The sequence below is a fragment of the Cyprinodon variegatus genome, unplaced genomic scaffold, assembly GCF_000732505.1.
Source record: "Cyprinodon variegatus isolate N-32 unplaced genomic scaffold, C_variegatus-1.0 Scaffold447, whole genome shotgun sequence".
Classification (NCBI taxonomy): Eukaryota; Metazoa; Chordata; class Actinopteri; order Cyprinodontiformes; family Cyprinodontidae; genus Cyprinodon; species Cyprinodon variegatus.
Genome location: NW_015150900.1, coordinates 637,044 through 657,680, shown reverse-complemented (window position 1 = coordinate 657,680; position 20,637 = coordinate 637,044). Strand labels below are relative to the sequence as shown.

Genomic DNA, 20,637 nt, shown 5'->3' with positions numbered 1-20,637 from the left:
ATAAATTCACCCACCTGTCTTAGTAGGTAGGGTAGGTAAATTGATAAGGTGGTTTATGCAAGTTTGAACTGGTATTATGTGCTTGGACTTTTTGTGCATCTCCACCCTGTAACACATTTATATAAGTGCTTTTAACAAGGAACGTTTAGGAATTATGACATTGTAGAGAATTTAGAGGATCCTAATTTGGTAGCAAATGCATATTCAACTTTTATTAAACAATACTTATTGTAACAAAAAAAAAAACACACTCAAATATATCAGCATATCATGTACTTCATTGTCTTTTTGTTGTTGTTGCAAGCTTCTCACATCCACATGCAGGAAATAACCAGGAGACAAATTAAGGTTTGTCAGTTAATTGTAAAAGCAGGATTAGGTGACTGATTCCTGGAGCAGAGTGGATATTTAAATGCATATTATAAATGATCCCAGTAGGCTTACTGGGTTTGGAGTTTAAAAAATCTGGAAGTCCCACATAAAAAAAAAAAAAAAAAAGTTTTTACTTCTGCAGTTCCCCAGAACCTCCACCAGATCGTCTGGTTTTTATTTATTCTTCAAAAGACAGTTTAACATTTGATTCACACATTCTCATTTCCCTAAAACCTCCAAAAACATTTGATTGAAAGTTTGTTGGATTTAAGCCATGAACTTTAGGCTTGATTTTTTTAAATTTATTGCTTTAGCAGATCTTTTTTAACTGAGATTCAGACCTTCATATGCCTCTACTTAGGAACCAGACTGCAGAGGAAGTTGTCATCTCTCCTCCTGCTCCACCCCATGTGCAAATCTAGATGCACGCACGGAAGTCAGCTCTCACAGGTGGTTCGCTGATGTGCCAGATGAGGTGTTGATCATTGTTGGTACTACGCTGTTGTTCCTGTCAGGCAGCTATAGCTGTATGTCAGAGTCTAGATGAAGTTAGGCAGCTTCTGAGGGTAAAATCAACAAGGATTAAAAACCAGAAAAGGAGCCTCGATTCAACTAGTGGGCTGAGAAAAACCAGGGATGGGTACAATCCCACATGACCTCCGGAGGCTCTTGGATGGTAATATCTTCATTTCTTGTTAAAATATATTTATTTACCAACTGTGTTTAGATATGATTCTTATTGCTCAAAAATACGTTATGTCAAGGCAGAACTCATCAAAGCAAAGTGAAATGCATGGGTTGTGTTTGGGAGCAACTTCAAAACTTTGCAGCATTTTCTTCTTAAAAGAAAAGTCTAAAAAAAAATAAAAAGAAATAACTCTTACGTTCTTATTCCAGTTGTCATAGACCGTTTCCAACAAGCAGCATTTGCATGTAGCACTGATCCTGCAAACGCAACCCTGTGGGAAAATTTGCATTAGTCCGTTTATTTGTGTAACACAGGATGGAGGACATAAAGAAATGGAATCAGATAAGTGATGTGGACCAACCTGTTTTTGTCAGTATCATAAAGATGAGTCCCATCTTTATTTGTTATTATGCCTTCTGTTTCGAAGTTGGTTCAACAGAGGAATTAAATATTTAATTAAAGATTTTAGGTCCAGTTTTGTTCTTCTGATTAAGCGGTGCAGCACCCTCCACTAATGTTGGCACCCCAGGTAAATATGTGTTTGTACGGAGACTGGGAGAGGTCATTCTTTACTGGTAGCTTAGGATATTTTTTACCTGTCCTGCTGTCATCTTGACTGAGGAGGCAAACTGGGGCTTTGTTGGTATTCCTGGTTACATTTTTTGTAAACAATTTTTAATTTGATTAAAAATTGCTTTTCCTGTAGATTTTAGCAAGCTGGGGCCAGTTTCTGCTTTCTTGTGGTAATTTCTTGATTTTTGAAAGACAACACATGTTTACGTATTCTTGTCCTTCCCATTTTTAAATGTAGCTAAGGAAAATGGGTTCAACCATATAGGAAGTCCTTTTTATACCCAGTAAAACAAGCAGTGATACATTACTAAATATTGTCACTTTATACTCTGAATCCACATGAAGAAATTAGCACAATTATTACAATTTTACAATTATTTTTTACATCAACTAATGGATTCATAGTTGTTGGTGGGGATTTTGTTTAAAAAATCATAAACAATTATTTACTTTCTGAACATTTTTCTTACAATAAAGGTCTTATGTCATTTGTGTGTGAGACTTATGATACTGTGATAAAATAATCTTTTGAGAAACAAATGCAAACTTCACATCAGCCCGCAGAAGAAAAGCCCCAGTGATAAACTAACACAACGCAGCCTACGCGATGTGGAGAAAACTTAATACAGTGTTCGTTTTTGTAAGAAATAAAAAATTTGTAATGAATTTGTATTTGGACCTCCATAAATCTCTACTTTGTAAATCTAATTATAGCTCCAGATTTGGTAGATTTCAGCCAATTGTATGGCAGTGGTAGTATGATGGTCTGGGGCTCCTTCAGGACCTGGACAACTTGATATGACCGTAAACAGGATGGTCAAATGGAGTTTATACAATTTTGCAAAAAAGAGTGGGCAAATACAAAAGCAGAGGAAATCTGAAAGAGACCAAATACATTATTCTATACTCTGAGTTATTTTGAATTGCTGAAATATATATATATTTTGAATTCAATTCAAAAACACTTTATTAATCCCAAGCTATTCTATTACTTTTTAAATTCAAGGTCATTAAACTATATTATGATTATAAATGTGTTTTCAGCAGAAAAGCGTAATTCTGTTCTGATTATAGAAATGGGAAGGAGAATGAGTTAGTGTTCTAGGACACCTCTGAGAAAGACGCAGCTTTAGTTTGTCTCATTTTCCAGCAAAAAAGAGGTTAAAACTTTAGTTGGTTCAACACCAAAACAACAGAAATAAGGTAACATCTTAAATGTTTAGTTGTTCTTTCAAAACAAATATTATGATCCTAACATTATTTTATGTTATGGTAAGTATTCTGGGTATGTCGCCTGAGTTTTAAAATTGTTCTGTGTTGTTTGGTTTTCACTTTGTTTTAGGCTCAGTTGTAATTTTTTTTTCAGTGGAGCATTAAGTGATAAACCAACACAAAGCAGCCTATGCAATGTGGAGAAAACTTACTACAGTGTTTGTTTTTATAAGAAATAAAAAAATTTGTAATGAATTTGTATTTGGACCTCCTTAAATCTCTACTTAGTAAATCTAACTTTAGCTCCAGTTAGATTTGGTAGATTTCATCCAATTTAACACACGCAGCTTCTTGGTAGCTTTATTCATTTGTGAAATCGCCTTATTCATCTTACTCTAACAATGGATTAAACACTTCTCTGAGAAAAGTTTTAACAAAGCTTTAAACTCCACACTTTCAGAGCAGATATGTCTGAAGGTTTCTTTGGTCCTGGTGAGATTATTTGTTCAATAATAATTCTAAATGTACATCTAAGACCTTCTCAGAGCAGCCATCTCTATCTGCTCTGCAATTAAGAAACAACACAACTTTATTTTTCTGTTGAGGTGATTTTTGAACTGTTGAACTTAGTTGTATTTATGGGTGTTGGAGTAAAGGGTAATGAATACAACTATAAAACGTTTTGTAAAATATTGTAAGAATTTGTGTGGATTTATAACAAGAAATCGCTTAAAAACATTGAAGATTAGGTGTGTAATGTGGAAGAATGTGAAAAAGAAAGGAGGTATTAATACCTTTGGAAGTCAAAGCTTTAACTGATAATCCCTGGCATGAATACATTGACTTGTTCCTTCTGTATGTAATAAAATCAACAAATATTTTTTGCAGCAGGCTTTGTGGCCCTTTTCTTGCATTTGAACATATTTTCTGTTGTTCCACTGAAAAAGATGTTATGCTCTCCTTCTCCTTTTCACATTTAATTAACCCACTTCCTCTAATGTTCCTGTGCTCCACAGATTGCGAGCTGTTTGTGACAGAGATCCTTCAGGATGAGAACCTAAGTGAAAATGCCGAAGAGACGCGGCAGGTCCTGCTTAATAACTTTAGGGTCGCCCATATCAGGTAGGCTTTTACATCCTGAAATAATCCACTACTAGAAACACTGACACTCAGCTGCTGAAGTGTGACGATGTAACTTCATGGCACTATTATTGAACATTTACTGTTAATACAAAAAGAAAATTGTTACTCTGGTGGCAATCGCCTCGATTATTTTTTGAATTAGAAAGAACTCGTTTAATCTAATGAGACCAACATCAACCCCCAGTTCTTATTTACTTTTGTTAAAGATCTTATCCAATAATATGTTTTTTTTCTCTCTAACATTTGGTTTTTATTGTGTTTTAATGTACATGCCTAGTTTAACAGTGCATGAACTCCAGAAAGTGAAACTCTTGCATGAGATCTGCAAGTCAACTCCGGAAGCGTGTGTTGCCTGCACTGCACGGGAAAAGACATCTGTTGTGTTATAGAAAAGCTGTGGCTTTGTGGTGTGCAGCACAGGAAGCAATAATTACTGAATTTCTGAAGCAGTGCACCTTTGCAAAACGTAAAAACTACAAAAAATATGAGTTTAACCTGAGAAATTTTTAATTTCTATGTTGTTGTTTTTTCCATCTTGCAGGAATCCTCATGATTTCCCATGCAGACGTAAGTAAATTGTTTATCTCCTGTGGTTAAGATAAAATGTTTCTACCATGCTTCAACCTTTGTTTTTTTTTCTGTTTCCCACACATGCTTAGCGGAATACAGGGAAGAGGAGGGTTCTGATGACAACCGCAGCTCCAGTCTGGGTCGTTCTGCCCCTTCAGACGACGCCTCTGTGTCAGACTACCAAGATGATGGAGTACCTGAGTGTAAGTTGGCAGTGGTTCTGGTTTGGACCCGATTTGTTTTGTCTGTGACTTTGTTTTGAAATCTTACCCTACGTGCTAATACTATCAGTAAAAGCTGTTGCTCAGGTTCTATACATAAATTAGTCACTGTAAAATTTAATTAATTAATAAAAACAAAATAATATGCATTAATAGATAACACAAATCCTACAGTCGTGCAGCAATATCCTTATAAAATAGTGTCATTAAACAATATTTGTCACCTTATTTCTTCTCCTTTTACTTATCACACTTAAATATCACATATTAAGTAAGTTTAATTTCAAATGATGGTTTTAATGAAAAAAAGATATCCAAGTCAACATTCCCCCCTGTGTAAATGTCATTCCTCTCCTTATTAAATCCTGAAATAAACCTTGTCTCTTAGGTTTAGTTTCTCTGGAAATGCCCAGGTGTTGTAAGAACCCATAGAACCAAGTCAGGGCTCGATGTTAACCATTGCCCGATCGCCCGGGGCAAGTAGTTTTTATTGTTGGGAGAGTACAAATTTGCAAATTTGATCATTTGCATTTGCCCAAATGCAATGATCGCAAAAAAAATTATCTATCACTCAAAATGACTTTAAAATCATCGACATTCGCTGAAAATGACCCACAAGCGTTGCCAGCGCCATTTTTGTTGTTTTGTACACATTCTCGCGTGATTTGAAAAAGGCCGCGTGATTTTCCGCTAGATGGCGTTATTCAGCTCTTGGGGAGAGAATTCTGCAGAGCAGCAACTGGATGATGAATTTAATCTATACTATAATACACAAGGATCAGTCAGGGATTAGGAAAATAATGATAATTGTATGCGCACAGTGTAAATATTTCTATCATATGGCAGTCTTCTGTACAGTGGTCATACATTAAAAAATGTTCATTACATTTTTTTCTCTTAGACATTGGAGTGGTGCATTTAAATGTTATAGAGCTAAACATGTTAAATTGGTGAGTAGTAGTAGTGTAAGTTTTTAACCTGTTTTTTTTTAGATTTTTAACATTACATTTTACATTTTTCCAAGTACACAACAGTTTAAAGCAAAGTTAATTTGAAAAGAATGTGCAGGAAGGTTGAAAAGCTTGTTAACACGGTAATGTAGGCTTGAGTTCATTATCTGACACACCAGGAACCTGGAAACTTACTGAATTACAAAAAAACATTTAAAAAAACAAACATGTTTCATTGATATATATACAAAAATGAATATTAGGAACTATATTTATCAAACATTATACTGGGCAAGTAAAAATTGTTTCTGGGCAAATGAAATCCTTAACGTCAATCCCTGCAAGTAATCATCTAAATTGAACTTGTCTGAAAACATGAAGTAGGTTAAAAGATCCCAAAAAGCAAGAAATCACGCAATAGTCTTCTTTCGTTCAGCTGCAAATAAGCAGCCATCATAGTACATGAGAGCATGTACAGTGACACAGCAGGGCGTCGCGAGCAGACGGTCATCAGACAAAATCCGACTCCAGGCTAGAAACCGGAGCCAGACCCCAGACAATTTAAACATATCACATCATTCCAACATGAGACGGATAGATTACAACATCTGGATTTTCAAACCAGTTTATTAAAGATGAACTCAGAAACCTCCCTATGTTAATACTTTTATAAGTATGTTTACATTGTGAGATTATGAATGTGTATTTACTATATATATATGTGTATATCTTACCAATCAGACACATTAGATCAATTACTGGACTTTATATAATAACTTAGGAAATCAAGCTACTAAAATAAGCAACAATTATAGCTTATCTGCTCTCAGTGTACTCATCCGATATGGGATAAAACTATTGGAGGCATAAATGAAGGACTTTTAACAGTTTTTAAGTCTGAAGAAATTAAAACTAGCTGGCTATTATTGCCAGATCTGAGCGTGCTTCCTGGAACATCTCTAGGCTTTGCAGCACAGCACAGCAGAGCAGAAAGAGACTGGACCAAAATGGCCTTATGGGAAAATTTTAAGGCCACTATTGCCTGAAAATAAACGTAAGTCCATTTGAGATTTGATTAAAACCATCTTGTTGATCTCCAAGACTTTTGGCAAAATATTCTGTGGAATGATAAGATAAAAGTGGTTCTTTTTGGAAAGTCTACATCTCCTTTATATCTGGCTTAAGATGCTTTTTTGTAAAAAGAAAGTCATACTGACTGCTAAAAATGGCAGTGGCAGTATGATGGTCTGGGGCTACCTCAGGACCAGAACAACTTTATATGACCGTAAACAGGCTGGTCAAGTGGAGTTTATACAATTTTGCCAAAAAAGAATGAGCAAATACAAAAGCAAAGGAAATCTGTAAGGAACCAAATACTTTATCCCATACTCTCAGTTATTTTAAATTGCTGAAATATATTTTTTTAATTCAATTTAATTTGAAAACACTTTATTAATCCCAAGCTATTCTATTCCTAATCTAATTCAAGGTCATTAAACTATATTATGATTATAAATATGTTTTCAGTAGAAAAGCATCATTCTGTTCTGATGATAGAAATGGTAAGGAGAATGAGTTGGTGTGCCAGGACACCTCTGAGAAAGCCGCAGCTTTAGTTCGTCTCATTTTCCAAGCTGCTCCTCGCCACAGGAAGAGCAGGTGGATCATTCCGTTCTATATTGCAGCACATCCCCTAAATGTGAGAAATTAAAAAACGAATGGGAAATCAAAAAAAAAAAAAAAAGGGAGGCAGACCACCTCCTGTGAAATTCCTTTCCTACCTCTCTGCCTTATGACATCAGTGGCTCCTCCCCCCTCCTTCCTTCTCCTCTCCCCTCTGGGCTCCTCAGGTACCCCAACAAATGCTGCTGGGCCACAAAGACCTGAATGGTGACCTAGAGCTCCCTCCTGTGGCAAAACAGCTCCTGCTTTTCTCCTTTGTGTGTGTGCGTTTCTGTGTGTGTGTGGATAGTGGGAGGCAGCCCACACATGGTGGAGGCTTTGTAGCTGCAGGCTAATGCAGTGATTTATTGACCCACAGCTCTTCTATTCTTTCCCAACTGGGTTTGAAATACAACACTGTACCTGAGGGGTCATGTGTGTTTCATCCCTCCTCTCCCTTTTATCAATCTTTTTCTCTATCTTGTTTTCTCTCCGCTGCCTCCCTCTCATTCAGACTTTTAGTATTTCTGACTCCTATATCCCTTGATGTGACACGCCGCAGGTGGGCATTATGGACTCAGGTGCCCACCTCTTGCAGTTTGTCTTGCTAAAGCTTGATGCACGGGAGAAGAAAAGACTGATTCCAGTAAGGTTTGGATGCCGGTGGTTCACGCCAGCTGGATGGAGTCATGCTCGTTCCCTTATTTGGAGACAGCTTAATGAACTTCTTTGCCCTCGGAAGAGAAACTACTGTTTGTCTCCCTTGAAAATAAATAAATCACAACAGATGGTGTGAAGATAGACCGCAATTAGACAAGACAATAATGACCATTTTTCTTTTTTTAAATTTTCACAGTAAATAAGGAGAGATTTCCTTTGGGAAACAGACAAAATCGAACCATACAAGGCTTAAAAGTTCCCCTTAAGGCTATACTGATAACTACAAATTGCACCGTCTGTTGATGTGGTGAGAGATTCTTAAAGCTCAGTGTCATGTTATTATCTGTGCTAAATGTGAGGAACGGCCAATCGTGTAGCACCAGAATATGCTTATTCTTTGATTTTCTTTGAAATTGGAGCAAGTGTTATGTCTTCAACAACTGTGGATCATGCAGCAGCGCGTCTGTTAGGGCTCGGAAGCAGCAGCCATGTTGGTGTACGGGACCTCTCTGTGTCCTCAGTAAAAGGGCATGCTGAGTTCATAGTTCATCCAGTGTTCACTGAAAGAAATGGTTCGGGCGTTTCTGCAGGGCGGTCTGTTTCTGAGGAAGAGGGGGTGTCGGTGGGAAAAAAAATGGCACGAGTTCTTAATGAGATCATTTTTAGGCCGACGGTCAGGCATGATGACACTTTGGAATTAAAACACATTTTTCGCCCAAAAAAACGGCTAAGATTTATTCAAAATCTAATTTGATGATCGATGAAACTTTTTCTTTTTTTTTTTGCGTTGAACCATTTGATTTGATGCTAGTCTACTGTACACAATGGTGACTTTGTGACTGGGAGGATGTATGTGCTGCGGTGATCGACTGCCTGCCTTCGCCGCACTGCGTTCCCCTAACCAGTGAGTGAGTGAGTGTGAAGTCGATAGCTGCTTTTACACACAGGAGGAGCCTGCGCCGTTTGATTAGATGCAGTGGCCTGTTGTCTTCAGTGGACTGGGTGACACCAGATTTGTAATGGCTGACAGGAACAGATGGAGCCTCCTTTGTTAGCCTGGGTGTCTGCATGGTAATGTGAACTGAGTTTCACCCGCCGACCGCACCCGTGACCCGACCGCGCCAGCAGCCTCACCCCAACTCCGTCTGCCAACCCCCCATCATCAAACACTAGCAGCCTTCGATTCGCTCCATTTTAAGGAATTTTTATTCCATCACATAACCATGCCATTCCAGCACATTATGCATACATAAACAAATACATGCACAACCCCCCCCTCCTCCTCCGGCACGAAAGAGCTCTTTAACACGTGTGCACGCCCATTCACACTGACACCAAAAGACCCCAGGAGACAGCTGGAGATGTGGGGCTTTTAGTCCCTTCATGCTGTTTGCAGGTCAAGTTTACGAAGTCGAAATGGCCTGTTTGTTTTTCTTTGATTGGGGAGCTCTGCTGGGCGCTCGGGGATGTTTGCTGGGAAGCAGCGGAGATGACAGAGCGCCGCAGGAGGAGGGAACAGCAGAAAAAAAATGACACTTTCAATGTGTTTCTCTACCTCTTAGTAATGGGTGGGTTTCTGGTATCTACTAAGGTGTGACGAAAAACATCAAAATGTGTCGCTTTTTTTTACTTTTACATTTTTAATCAAAATTTCATGAACTGGGATTTGCATTTAATTATCAAACCTTCTAGATTCTATGATTTCCTTATTAAATCATAATCCCCTATGCTTGGTACTTTCTCTCTGTTAATCTCGTGTACGTTAAAGGCTAACCAACATTATTTTTCGGGCTCTCCCTATTTTTTCTCTGGAACTCAGAGGAGCAGCTCTCTGGCCCCTAAAAGCACAGAAGCATTCAGAGCTGCTCTCAGAAATGAAGTCAGTTTTAGTTTTTGCATATCGCCACTTATACACACGATGATTTAAAGCACCTTATAGAAACATAAAGATAAGAAAGATTCCATTAAAAACAAGAAATATACAATTTAGAAGCGATAACACTGGAAAAAGAAGGGATGATATCGTTTTTGACATTAATAGGGAACCTTAAATGAACAAAAATGTTTGCAGTTCTGATTTGCAGAAACCGTTTTTCACATCTCAGGTTTGCAGGGAGTTTGATGCAGAGCTGAGGGGTAAAGAAATTCTGCCTCATCTTGTTTTGCTTTGAACTTCGGAACATTTAGTGTAAAGTTCTCTTGTTATTAGTGTTGATAAAATGGTTACTGCAGAGTGTTAAAAAACCTTAAAATGTTGGTTAATTATAGTCCTTAAAGGGATTTAAATACTCCCTGTATTGATATTCTAAAAGCTTAATTACATCTATCGATGTAATTTTACTGTAAGTTTTGCAGTCTTGTCTTGTGCTGCTAGTTTTAAACTTTTAAAAGTTTTTTTTAAAGAAATGCACTGTCACAGTTTTGGCTGAGTAATTTGAGCAACACAAACAAAACTACCAACCCTACATTGAAAGGATTTCTTTGTAGCAAAGCTTTGAAACTGTTTCTTTAGTACTTATTCTTCTTCTCTATATAGGCAAGGCAGGCAAGGCAAATTTATTTGTATAGCACAATTCAGTACAAAGACAATGCAACGTGCTTTATATGATTAAAATATAGGAAAATAAAACAGAATCAAAGCAAGAAGGAAAAAAATAAATAAAATAGAATAAAATAAAATAAAAAATGCAGAAACAAAAAAGAACATTAAAAAACAGTTGGACTAAAGAAAATAAAAAAGTTGGATTAATGATATTTCAGTTGAACTGTTTAACTGGATATATATCGATATATATTTACACCATACTAACTGGAGGAAAACACTAACCTCGATGTATTAAAGCCAGTTGACAAAGTGATATAACTTCAATCAGGTGTTAGGTGATTTATGTCAATAAAGTGGGTGGAAGTTATATTTCGTCATTTATTTCTGCCATTTATTTATTCACAAAGTGCTTCAAAAGTCTTACATTTAACTCAAAGAATTTTTCCGAAACCCTTAATCATCAAAAGTAGCCAAAATTTATCTTCCAGTTGAAAACATTTTGCGATTATAGCAACTTTTCATTTTCAGGAGAGAAAAAAACATTAAGATCATAAACAAACCTCACCATTTAAATACATTCTGATATATTTTCATATAAAAAATTAGATTTAACAAGTTTTTTTTATTTTATTTTAACTAGTTTACTGTCCTTGCAGCGATGCTTTTTATTCATGCAGATATCGGTAGCTTGGTTACACTTGCTCCTATTATATTTTCTTCCTTAACAAGGATAAAAATAGTGTCTGCTACTCAGTGATCTGGTGGAAAAGATCAGCTTCTAAAAGTAGTTTCCCATTTTCTCAGTGAAATCTGCTAACTACTTCCTGAATTAGGAGCCAAGATACAGGAGAGGAGATTCATCCATCCTTCCTCACATTCAGAGCTGTGACATGTCACTGAAAAATGTTTAATGATATAAGTCTTTCTTATCAGTTGATGTCAATAATTATTGATCGGTGTTTTTTTGATACCCATTTGAAATAAGGAGCAGGGGAAAAAAAGCCAGAAATGAAATTGGAACCCTAACCCTGTAAAAGCCTAACCTTTAACGTTTTAAAGTAGTTTAGTCCTACTACCACCTTGCTTAGTTTGGCTTTATAAGGTTGATATATATATACAGGGGTTGACGTTGACTTGCCCTTCGGGCAAATGGCTTTCACATTTCATTTGCCCAGAAACAATTTTTACTTGCCCAGAATAATGTTTGATAAATATAGTTCCTAATATTCATTTTTGTATATATATATATATCAATGAAACATGTTTGTTTTTTAAATGTTTTTTTGTAGTTCAGTAAGTTTCCAGGTTCCTGGTGTGTATATGCATGCGTCAGAAAATGAACTCAAGCCTACATTACCGTGTTAACATGCTTTTCAATCCTTCCTGCACATTTTTTTCAAGCTAAACTTTGCTTTAAACTGTTGTGTGCTTGGAAAAAAATAAATTGTAATGTTAAAAATCAGTTAAAAAACTTACACTACTACTACTCACCAATTTAACATGTTTAGCTCTATAACATTTAAATGCACCACTCCAATGTCTAAGAGAAAAACATTTAATGAACATTTTTAATGTATGACCACTGTACAGAAGACTGCCATATGATAGAAATATTTACACTGTGCGCATACAATTATTATTATTATTTTCCTAATCCCTGACTGATCATTTTTAATCTAGTGTGTATTATAGTATAGATTAAATTGATCATTCAGCTGCTATTCTGCAGAATTCTCTCCCCAAGAGCTGAATAACGCCATCTAGCGGAAAATCACGCGGCTTTTTCAAATCACGCGAGAATGTGTACAAAACAACAAAAATGGCGCCGCAACGGTTTTGGGTCATTTTTAGCGAATGTCGGTGATTTTAAAGTAATTTTGAGTGATTAATAAGTTTTTTTTGCGATAATTGCACTTGCCCGGCAGGCAAATGCAACTGCTAATATATATATATATATATATATATATATATATATATATATATATATATATATATTTTAGCAGTAGGTCAAATGCTGAAATCATTAAATGTGGAGAAATTAAGAATTCTTTCATCCACTGTTTAATTATATTATAAACTGGAAAAAACATGTTTTCTCTTGCATTTAAACCAGTTATTGTTTAAAAGAATCTGAAGCTTTAGTTGGAAAAAAATCATGTTTTTTTTTCAAATACGAATCAGCAGATCAGACCTTAAAGAAAACTGATACCAACACCCCTGATCAGTGCATCTTTGACTTAAGTAACATCTAACATTTCTTTTTTTCTCTCAGTCGACACATTGTTTAATTAAGTAATACTTCCAGCTCCAAAGGAACGTTTGTTCAACCCGGACTGTTACTGCTGTCTCTGCCGGCCCAATTTCCTAAACCAATTACTGGCACCAGTACGCGGTTGGACAACCAATTTGAACTTATGTCTCGCTGTTGCCTATTTCTCATTTGAATATGAGGGGACCAACGCACAGCAACAACATTATTACACCGTGCTTGTAAATAGAATATTAAATCTAAACTCGGTCATTCTGGCTGAAGCTTGGAAAAGCCATTTAAAAGTGAAGCGTTTGTAAGAGTGTGTGCCCGGCCCTTTTGGCTGGGTGATGTAGCCATCTGACAGACTGAAGCTCCATTAGTGGGTTAATCTGCAGTGTTAAATGCGCCAACTGGCTTCCTGTTTGTATCTGAAGTTGGGGTTTTTCAGACAGAGAAAGTTAAGAACGTGGCGGTTATGTGGCGGCCGGTGCCTGATTTGTGTCTGGCCTCTTTACAGATGATTTAGCTCTGTGCTTTCTGGGTTTTTTTCCCCCTCTTTGTGCTGTCTGCCCACTTACTGAACTTTTGACCTTTTGACCCTCTTGTTTGGCCAACCTGTGACCCGTCTGCAGTCTGTTCAGAGATGTGTGAAGGATCTCAGAACGACAACATAAATCGCAAAGTTTCTTCCTACTCTCCGACAGTCATTTACTGTATTTGATCGTCAGAATATCTGCCTAGAGATCCATCTCTTTGCCGTGTTCATTGGTGTATAGATTTTGTGACATTTGGATAGCGGCTCCTCGTTTGCAAGCAAGCGAGGAATATGTTAATGACTTCCACTCCTCTTCTCTCCCTCTCCCTCTCTCTCTCTCTCCTGCTCTGGTTGCTATCTGCATGCTTTTTTAGAAGGACGCTTACGCGTTACGAGGCAGGCGCTGGGATCTGTGCATTGCTGCGAACGCTTGCCATCAGGGTTCAAAAGTTCACACAGCTCCCCAAGGGCTACTGTGCTGCTGCAGATGCTGATAGTCTTTTCTTTCTCCCTCTCTCCTGACTGCCTTTCTTTCCCTCTCTCCCTCGCTGTTTACACTATTAATCTTGTACACTCTCCCTCACACACTCACTCACTCGGCCTGCAAGAGAGCGGCTTGAAGGGGGGGATTTGGACGTATTTAACCGAAGGGCATCCATCACTCTCATCTCCGGCCTGAACCCCGCTCCCCACCCTTCTAAAAACCCACACTGGGATTTTTTTTTCTTTTTTTTTTCGCCTGCTGGTTCGTTTGCCCTCTGATGCAGCTCCCTTCTCATTTTCTTTGTTTTATTGTTGAGGGATGTATAATTACATCCCTCCGCCGACTCTGGCTGAGCTCGGCGATGAAACCCAGGGAAAACGGCCGAAGGTAAATGCGTGGCCGTCCATCTGTAAGAAGGCGCATAGGCAGAATGCAAAGTGGGGAAAGCAGGGGCAGGGTGGCTCCTAATCTCCCCCAGAGCTGTCAATGTCACAGACAAATAGCAAAACTATCAGATGCGGCGGGTTCACCCAGAGGTGAGCGTTCCCAGGTACCTCCTGCATTCACTCCCTCTCTTTCCCTTCCTTCCTCGCAAATGAGAATTTGATTTTGCCCTCCACTGGAATCCATTTCTGGAGATGAATGAAGTTTCAATGCCAAGCCCAGGTGGCCCTGCTGATTTCTTAGGGAAATAAATGGAGATAGGAGAGATGTGTTGGCCTGTACACAGACAGTGACACCGTGGCGGCCAACACCTCCGGGATTCCTCTGTTTAATTGTTGCTGTAACGCAGCACTTAAAGGTCATTAACATGCTCCTGTGTTATTCAAAGATGTTGGGGATGCATCCCTCTTCATAGCGGGATCTTACCCGTGCCAAGTGGGACAGGGCTGCGCTGCGCTTGTATGCTGTTAGGAGATTGCTTATCTACAGTGGTAATTTTTACCATTGATTTGTAGTGGCTTTAGCCTGCAAGCAGGCTAATGTGAAAGAAATCAGAAACTCCTTCAACTGGGACCACATTTTATTGTAAGCAACTGTAGTTTCATTACAAAAATGCTTTTAGATAATTAATTTTAGAATAAATATTCCCTGCTGCACTAATCAAAATTAAATCAACTTCTTCTATGATATATCGTCCTCAAACAAACATGATGAAATTGTTTCTTTTCATGTTTAACTGACGATTTAGCTTCATTTAATCTTGAAGCTGCGATGAGATAAATAGCAAAAACCAAGAAGAAGGAAGACATGTTTTAAGAATCTGATCAATATTGTGGACGGCATTTATTTCAAAGAGATTATTCCATTAATGTTATTGTTTTTATGTTCTGACTTAAAATAGGAAACCGCCTCTAATAGCTTGATTGCTATCGCCGACAACCATTTTAAGCATATTTTTAAAGAAAGTTTAAAAATATTCATAACTGTAAAGAAATTATTCCAAAGTTTTTTTTCTTTGCTTAATTTTCAATAAAATAAAGCATAAAAAATGATTGCTTTTGTTGTATTAATTAAAAATATAATTGCATCGCCTCATTTAAATCAATAAAACAAAAAAAGGAGCAAATGAAATAATAAATATAAAATAAAATCTATTTATTTTAAGAAATCCACTTATTACATTTATATCGGACATTTTAAATATCTTGCACAAACTTTTATAGTAAATAATAGCAAAAACAGTTTTAAATTAGTTTTCTTTTAATGTAAAAAAAAAATTTTACAAAACATTTATTTATTATTTTGTTATAATAATTACTGCTGTTACTGCTGATAGGAATCAGTTATATTCAGAATATGCATTTTTTCAAAAGAAATAATGAATTAAAACAACTAAACCTTTTGATTGGTTCTGAATTTTCTCAGGCAAAAACTAATTTATAGACTCTTGTTACCTATATTATTAATTTAGGAAAACAAGTCAAAGAAAAAAGGCAATAAAAGATAATTTATTAGCATGAGAGATAGTTGAAGTCACAATAAAATTAAAGGGTAATAGGCTGGGTAATGGGTGATGCAGCACTTTGCAGCTTTCTGATCTTTATTTATATTTTACTTTGATCATTTGATCAGTGACATGAGGAGATTTTTAAAAGAACAATGATTGTATTTCAAAGGGAAGTGTTTTTCCTCTAATCTTTACCGCTCCAGGCTATACTATCATGACTACACTACATCTCTGTTTTTTTTTTCCACAGACATGCCAGTTCCTCTGTGGACTGAAACTCCTCCATTGCAGTTATTTGTATTCCTACTTCTGTGTTTTCTTTTTGTTTCTGTCAGCGATGCAGCCGAAAACCATCCCCAGCGATTAGAGGATCATTGTATCTGCAGTTAAGCATTTGAATAGTGGTAGTAAATCTGGAAAAGGGAAATTCAGGGTCGCTGCAGACGCTGCTTATTGCTGCCCGGGGGGAAGCCGGTGTCAGATTGTAAATTTAGGCCCTTAGTGTCTGTAGAGTGGCCGGTCTGTGATGTCTGAGAACAGAGCAGATCCAAGCCATGACTTTACGTCTTCTCCTGTATGAAGAAGAAGCATTTTTTATTTTTTTTTTACTAACCTGAATATGTAAACTAGACTAAGTCGCACGATGAAAAAGAGGAATGAGGAACTGTTAAAGAAGTTTTTTGTGATCATTTTATCCCGTTAAAGCTTCAATCTGCCAAAGAAAGGACTGATTTGTTGTTCAATTAAAACGACGTGTTGATTTTCTATCAAACAAAAAAAAAAAATCCAAAATCCTTTCCGCATAAATTTCTGTTGCCATTAAACATTATTAGATGGTGACACAGTCATTGTGCAGCCTGATATAATGCACTGCATGTTTTCTTTGGTTCAAACACATGCATTAGGAGGTCCTAAACATGGTTTATGTATCGATGACTGAAGTCCTAATCAAATCAGGGGAGGGAAGAAGGGCCGAGAAGACATTGTGCCCTTAACCTCAGTGCCTCTCAGTCTCTCTCCTCTTTTCTGACGGCCGCCTTGCTGGAGGGACGCACAGCAGAGGCCTCCCACTGTAATGAGGAAAAATGTATCAATTTAGCTCGGCCTGCACACAGATTGAGCGCCGGGTGGGTGAAGGTGCACCGGCTGAATCCTTTTTCCTAATCAAGGACGGTATCGAAGAGGATTGCGGTCTCGTTCGCCTCGTCTGTAGAATCAGCAGCATTCCTGCCCGCAGCCCCCCTCAGGGCCAGGGAGCCTCTCCGTGCCTTCTGTTTAACCTCATCAGCTGAGTTCACTCGGGGGTCAGGTCTTGCCCCCTGATGCTGCATTCAGCGCAATACCTCTCGCATCGAAAGGCACTGTGAAAGCTGCCCCTACTCAAGGACCAAAGCAAAGCAGAAAGGAAACATATGATAACTTTCTTATCTGATGGTTGGCCTCTGCTTGTATGGGGTCACATTTGAACAAACCAACATTTAGCAGAGCTAGTTAATGCTAGACACTATAAAATCCTCATAGCGTTTCGTTTTTCAGGGATTCTTGATTAACTGTTATCTTTTCATTATTTGAATCTCATAAATAGGATGGAAATTGACACATTCAACAGGTAGTTTGTTAAGATGTTGATTTTGAGACTGGAAATAAACAGGTTTTCATAGGAAGATTTTCATTTATAGAAAAAACCCACCAAATCTCTCTGGACCTGTCAGCGGGGATTTTTTATTTTTTTGTCTGTTTATATTATTTAAAGCCAAAGGATTGATGTCTGATTATTTAAACATAAATTATTGCAATACAGCAACAAGATTTATCTTTAATACAGGATTCGTTTTAAAAAAGAGTTTCTGAAAAGCTTTCTTAAAACAAAAAAAAAATGTTTCAGCTTTAATTTGGAGGAAGCTACATCTAATAATTTTATAGTAACTGGTGCTTTATGCCAATAAACGCTGAAAATATATATTCCCCCTTCCTAATTTTTAAATAAAACCTAAGTCTTTCCAGTAATACACTGCAATGTAAATTATTTCTAAACCAGTAAGAAAGAAACAAGTTAGACTGAGAAACCAAAAATAGATTTATAGATTCTTACAAATATTAAAAAAAGATGGATTCTTAGATTACAATGTTCTTCTGACCTTTTGTATTTTTTTAGCCAAATGATTTATATCCCATTACTAAGTAAAAACAATAAAATGGCTCCCTAAAACTGGATAATTTTTAACAAAGATTTTATGCAAAGTTCTTCTAAAACGAAGGAAAAAGATGATATAATGAACTCATATTTTATTAACAGTACTAAGCCCATGTTTTACTGATATTTTACAACAAACATAAATAAAATAGCATGTGCTTCCAGTGTAGATTTTATTTCTGTAATTTGGAATAATATATAAACACTTTATTGTAGCTCATGAATGCTAGATTAATGAAATATGATATAGAAAAATAATTGCAAAACATTATTACTAACAAAGGAAATAAAAAATATATATATATATCTGATGTGATCGGTGCTAACTGTAACCAATAAATATGATAAATAGATTTTCTTTTCCTTAATTTGTGATTAAATTACTTTATAATGGTTTCTTAGCTGATTTCTTAAAAAAAAAATAAAATAAAAAATAAGCTGGCTGTTAAATACTGATTAAATAAGAAAAACTGTCAAATTTCCCTTTGACCATCGGAAAAGATGGTAACTTTTTTATCTTGTAAAGATAAGAGTTCAGCTTAGTTTCTCTATAAATGTACCAATGACATAAAATATAATTCACAGAATTTATCACTGTTTTTTATGTACATTAATATTTAAAATTTTTCCAATTTAAGTTATTTTAATTTGTTTCACAAGATTTTTCATCAATTAGCATAAAAAAAACTCAACAAGCTTCTAATTAATAAGCTTATGCAAAATAAATGAAAAGAAATACTCTTAAGAAAAGCATTTAGTTTGTTTTTGATGATCTTTAAGTTTTATCTATATATTCCTAACACCTTACTTTTTATCTTCTACTTTTTAAGTCATAATTATATATTTAAATAAAAAAAATATATATATAATGAACAAGATGGTAGAATTCATAAAAAGATAATTGATGTTTTTAAATAAATCATTGTATTTATTGCTTGGTAGCGTCACACGGCTGCCACCAAGAAAACGCTCCAAAGCTCTCCTGAATCGGCTTTCAGTTTTCGTCTCAAATCCTTTGAAACTTTTTAACAATATTCTAATTTATTGAAATCTGACTGTAAATATGCGCCCTGATCTCAATAAAACAGACATTAATGGTCTATGAAAAGGGCTGTTTGGTCTTTGCTAATAAAACAGACTAGATTTTATGCCAAAAGATTCTCAGGTGCTCCTAAATGTTCAGGCAAAGATTTTGGAAAAGGTTTTATAAAATAAGATAATCACTCTGTACAATTAGAACATCATTTTGTCTGTCATTTTGTTTAGTTTTTTTTACCCCAAAATAACATTTTGTCCATGGAGAAATTATGTATAAATTACTCTCATAGTGATTTACACTTTTATTTGTTTGACTCACTTTGAAATCTAATTACAGTTGATTAAACAAACAAAATGAAATGTCAGTCAGGCAGCATGAATACAGACAAAAACTTTTTTTTTTTTCTGGCAGATTGATAAATTAAATAAATAAAATGTGACATTTAAGGAATCTATACAGAATAAATTAAAGGGAATAATGTTTAGAATAACATTAAGGGAAGGGTCTATATGTCGTTCCTATCAGCAGAATAAGGAATTAAACAGTTGAGACTGTGCACTAATCAGAATTTTGTGGCTTATTTCTGAACGCTGACCTTATATCATTCTATTACTGGACTTAGTTAATCTAGGAGGTGATTGGCTCATTCTTGTTTCCTGCAGTTTGATCGGTGTGTTTCAGTTTTTGATTTTATAGGAGCTGATTTTAGTCGTTTTTGGTGTCACATTTTAGTATGAAAACATCATCTGGCTTTAGCACATACAGTATTATTACATAAAGTGCTATTAGGGCTATTAGGGTAAGGCTAGTAAAAAAAAATTAAAAAAAAATCGGAACACAGCCTCTGTGTATTTTTATAAGGTTGTAGATTCTTACCAGAATTTTTATATTTCCAAAGGCCTACAGCATTTATATATCCAGACCGCTCCATAACAATGATCTAATAACTCTTTGTTCACGGATGGGGGAAATATCCTATCTTTGAATTACCGACAGGCCTCCAGTTCATTGAAGTTGAAAACCATCAGATTTTGGTCAACAGCTGGTGTCTCTGTTGACTATTTTTGGCCGCCACACACACCAGATATTGACTCCTTTAGAAAGCCGGATAACTTATTCAGTTTCAGTGTGTTTATGTGTTGATTGGAAAACGTTACAGTGATTCAGACATGTTTCCCTGCTGCGGCTGAATCCTGTTAGTGCCTTTTCTCCCATCCCACTGCCCAAAACACACGGAAAACTCATTTTCTACAGAACCATCAACATCCTCAGCACATTTCAGTGCTTTCATCCCCTCTTTTGTTGCGTTACGACCACCGCTGGATCAAATGTAACACGCGAGTCTTCCCACTCGTCCATTTCCCTTCACTTTGATTCACTCCTCTTCCAGCCTTTGATTGACTTTCAGCCTAACTAAAGTGGATTTTAATGAGAGAATACATTAACTCCCTCTGGTCATGCGAACATAAATCAGCTTTCTCTTGCAGGATCAACTGCTGAGCTCATAACGCCATGCTGAGGGAGTGTGAATAACCAAATGAGAGATTGCGGTTGTGGCTAAACTGCTGGCTGCGTCGTCACTCGTCC

At 36.4% G+C, this 20,637-nt stretch overlaps 1 protein-coding gene across 1 annotated transcript in view; it reads left to right on the top strand.

Moving 5' to 3' along the window:
* Positions 1-828: 828 nt before the first annotated feature.
* Positions 829-20,637, top strand: part of skap1 (src kinase associated phosphoprotein 1) — a 50,892-nt gene continuing 31,083 nt past the window's right edge. The window contains exons 1-4 of the mRNA XM_015389077.1: positions 829-1,048; positions 3,862-3,967; positions 4,530-4,555; positions 4,648-4,761. Coding sequence (XP_015244563.1) covers positions 1,009-1,048; positions 3,862-3,967; positions 4,530-4,555; positions 4,648-4,761 — 286 coding nt within the window. The 5' untranslated portion in view covers positions 829-1,008. The remainder of the gene's footprint in view (positions 1,049-3,861; positions 3,968-4,529; positions 4,556-4,647; positions 4,762-20,637) is intronic.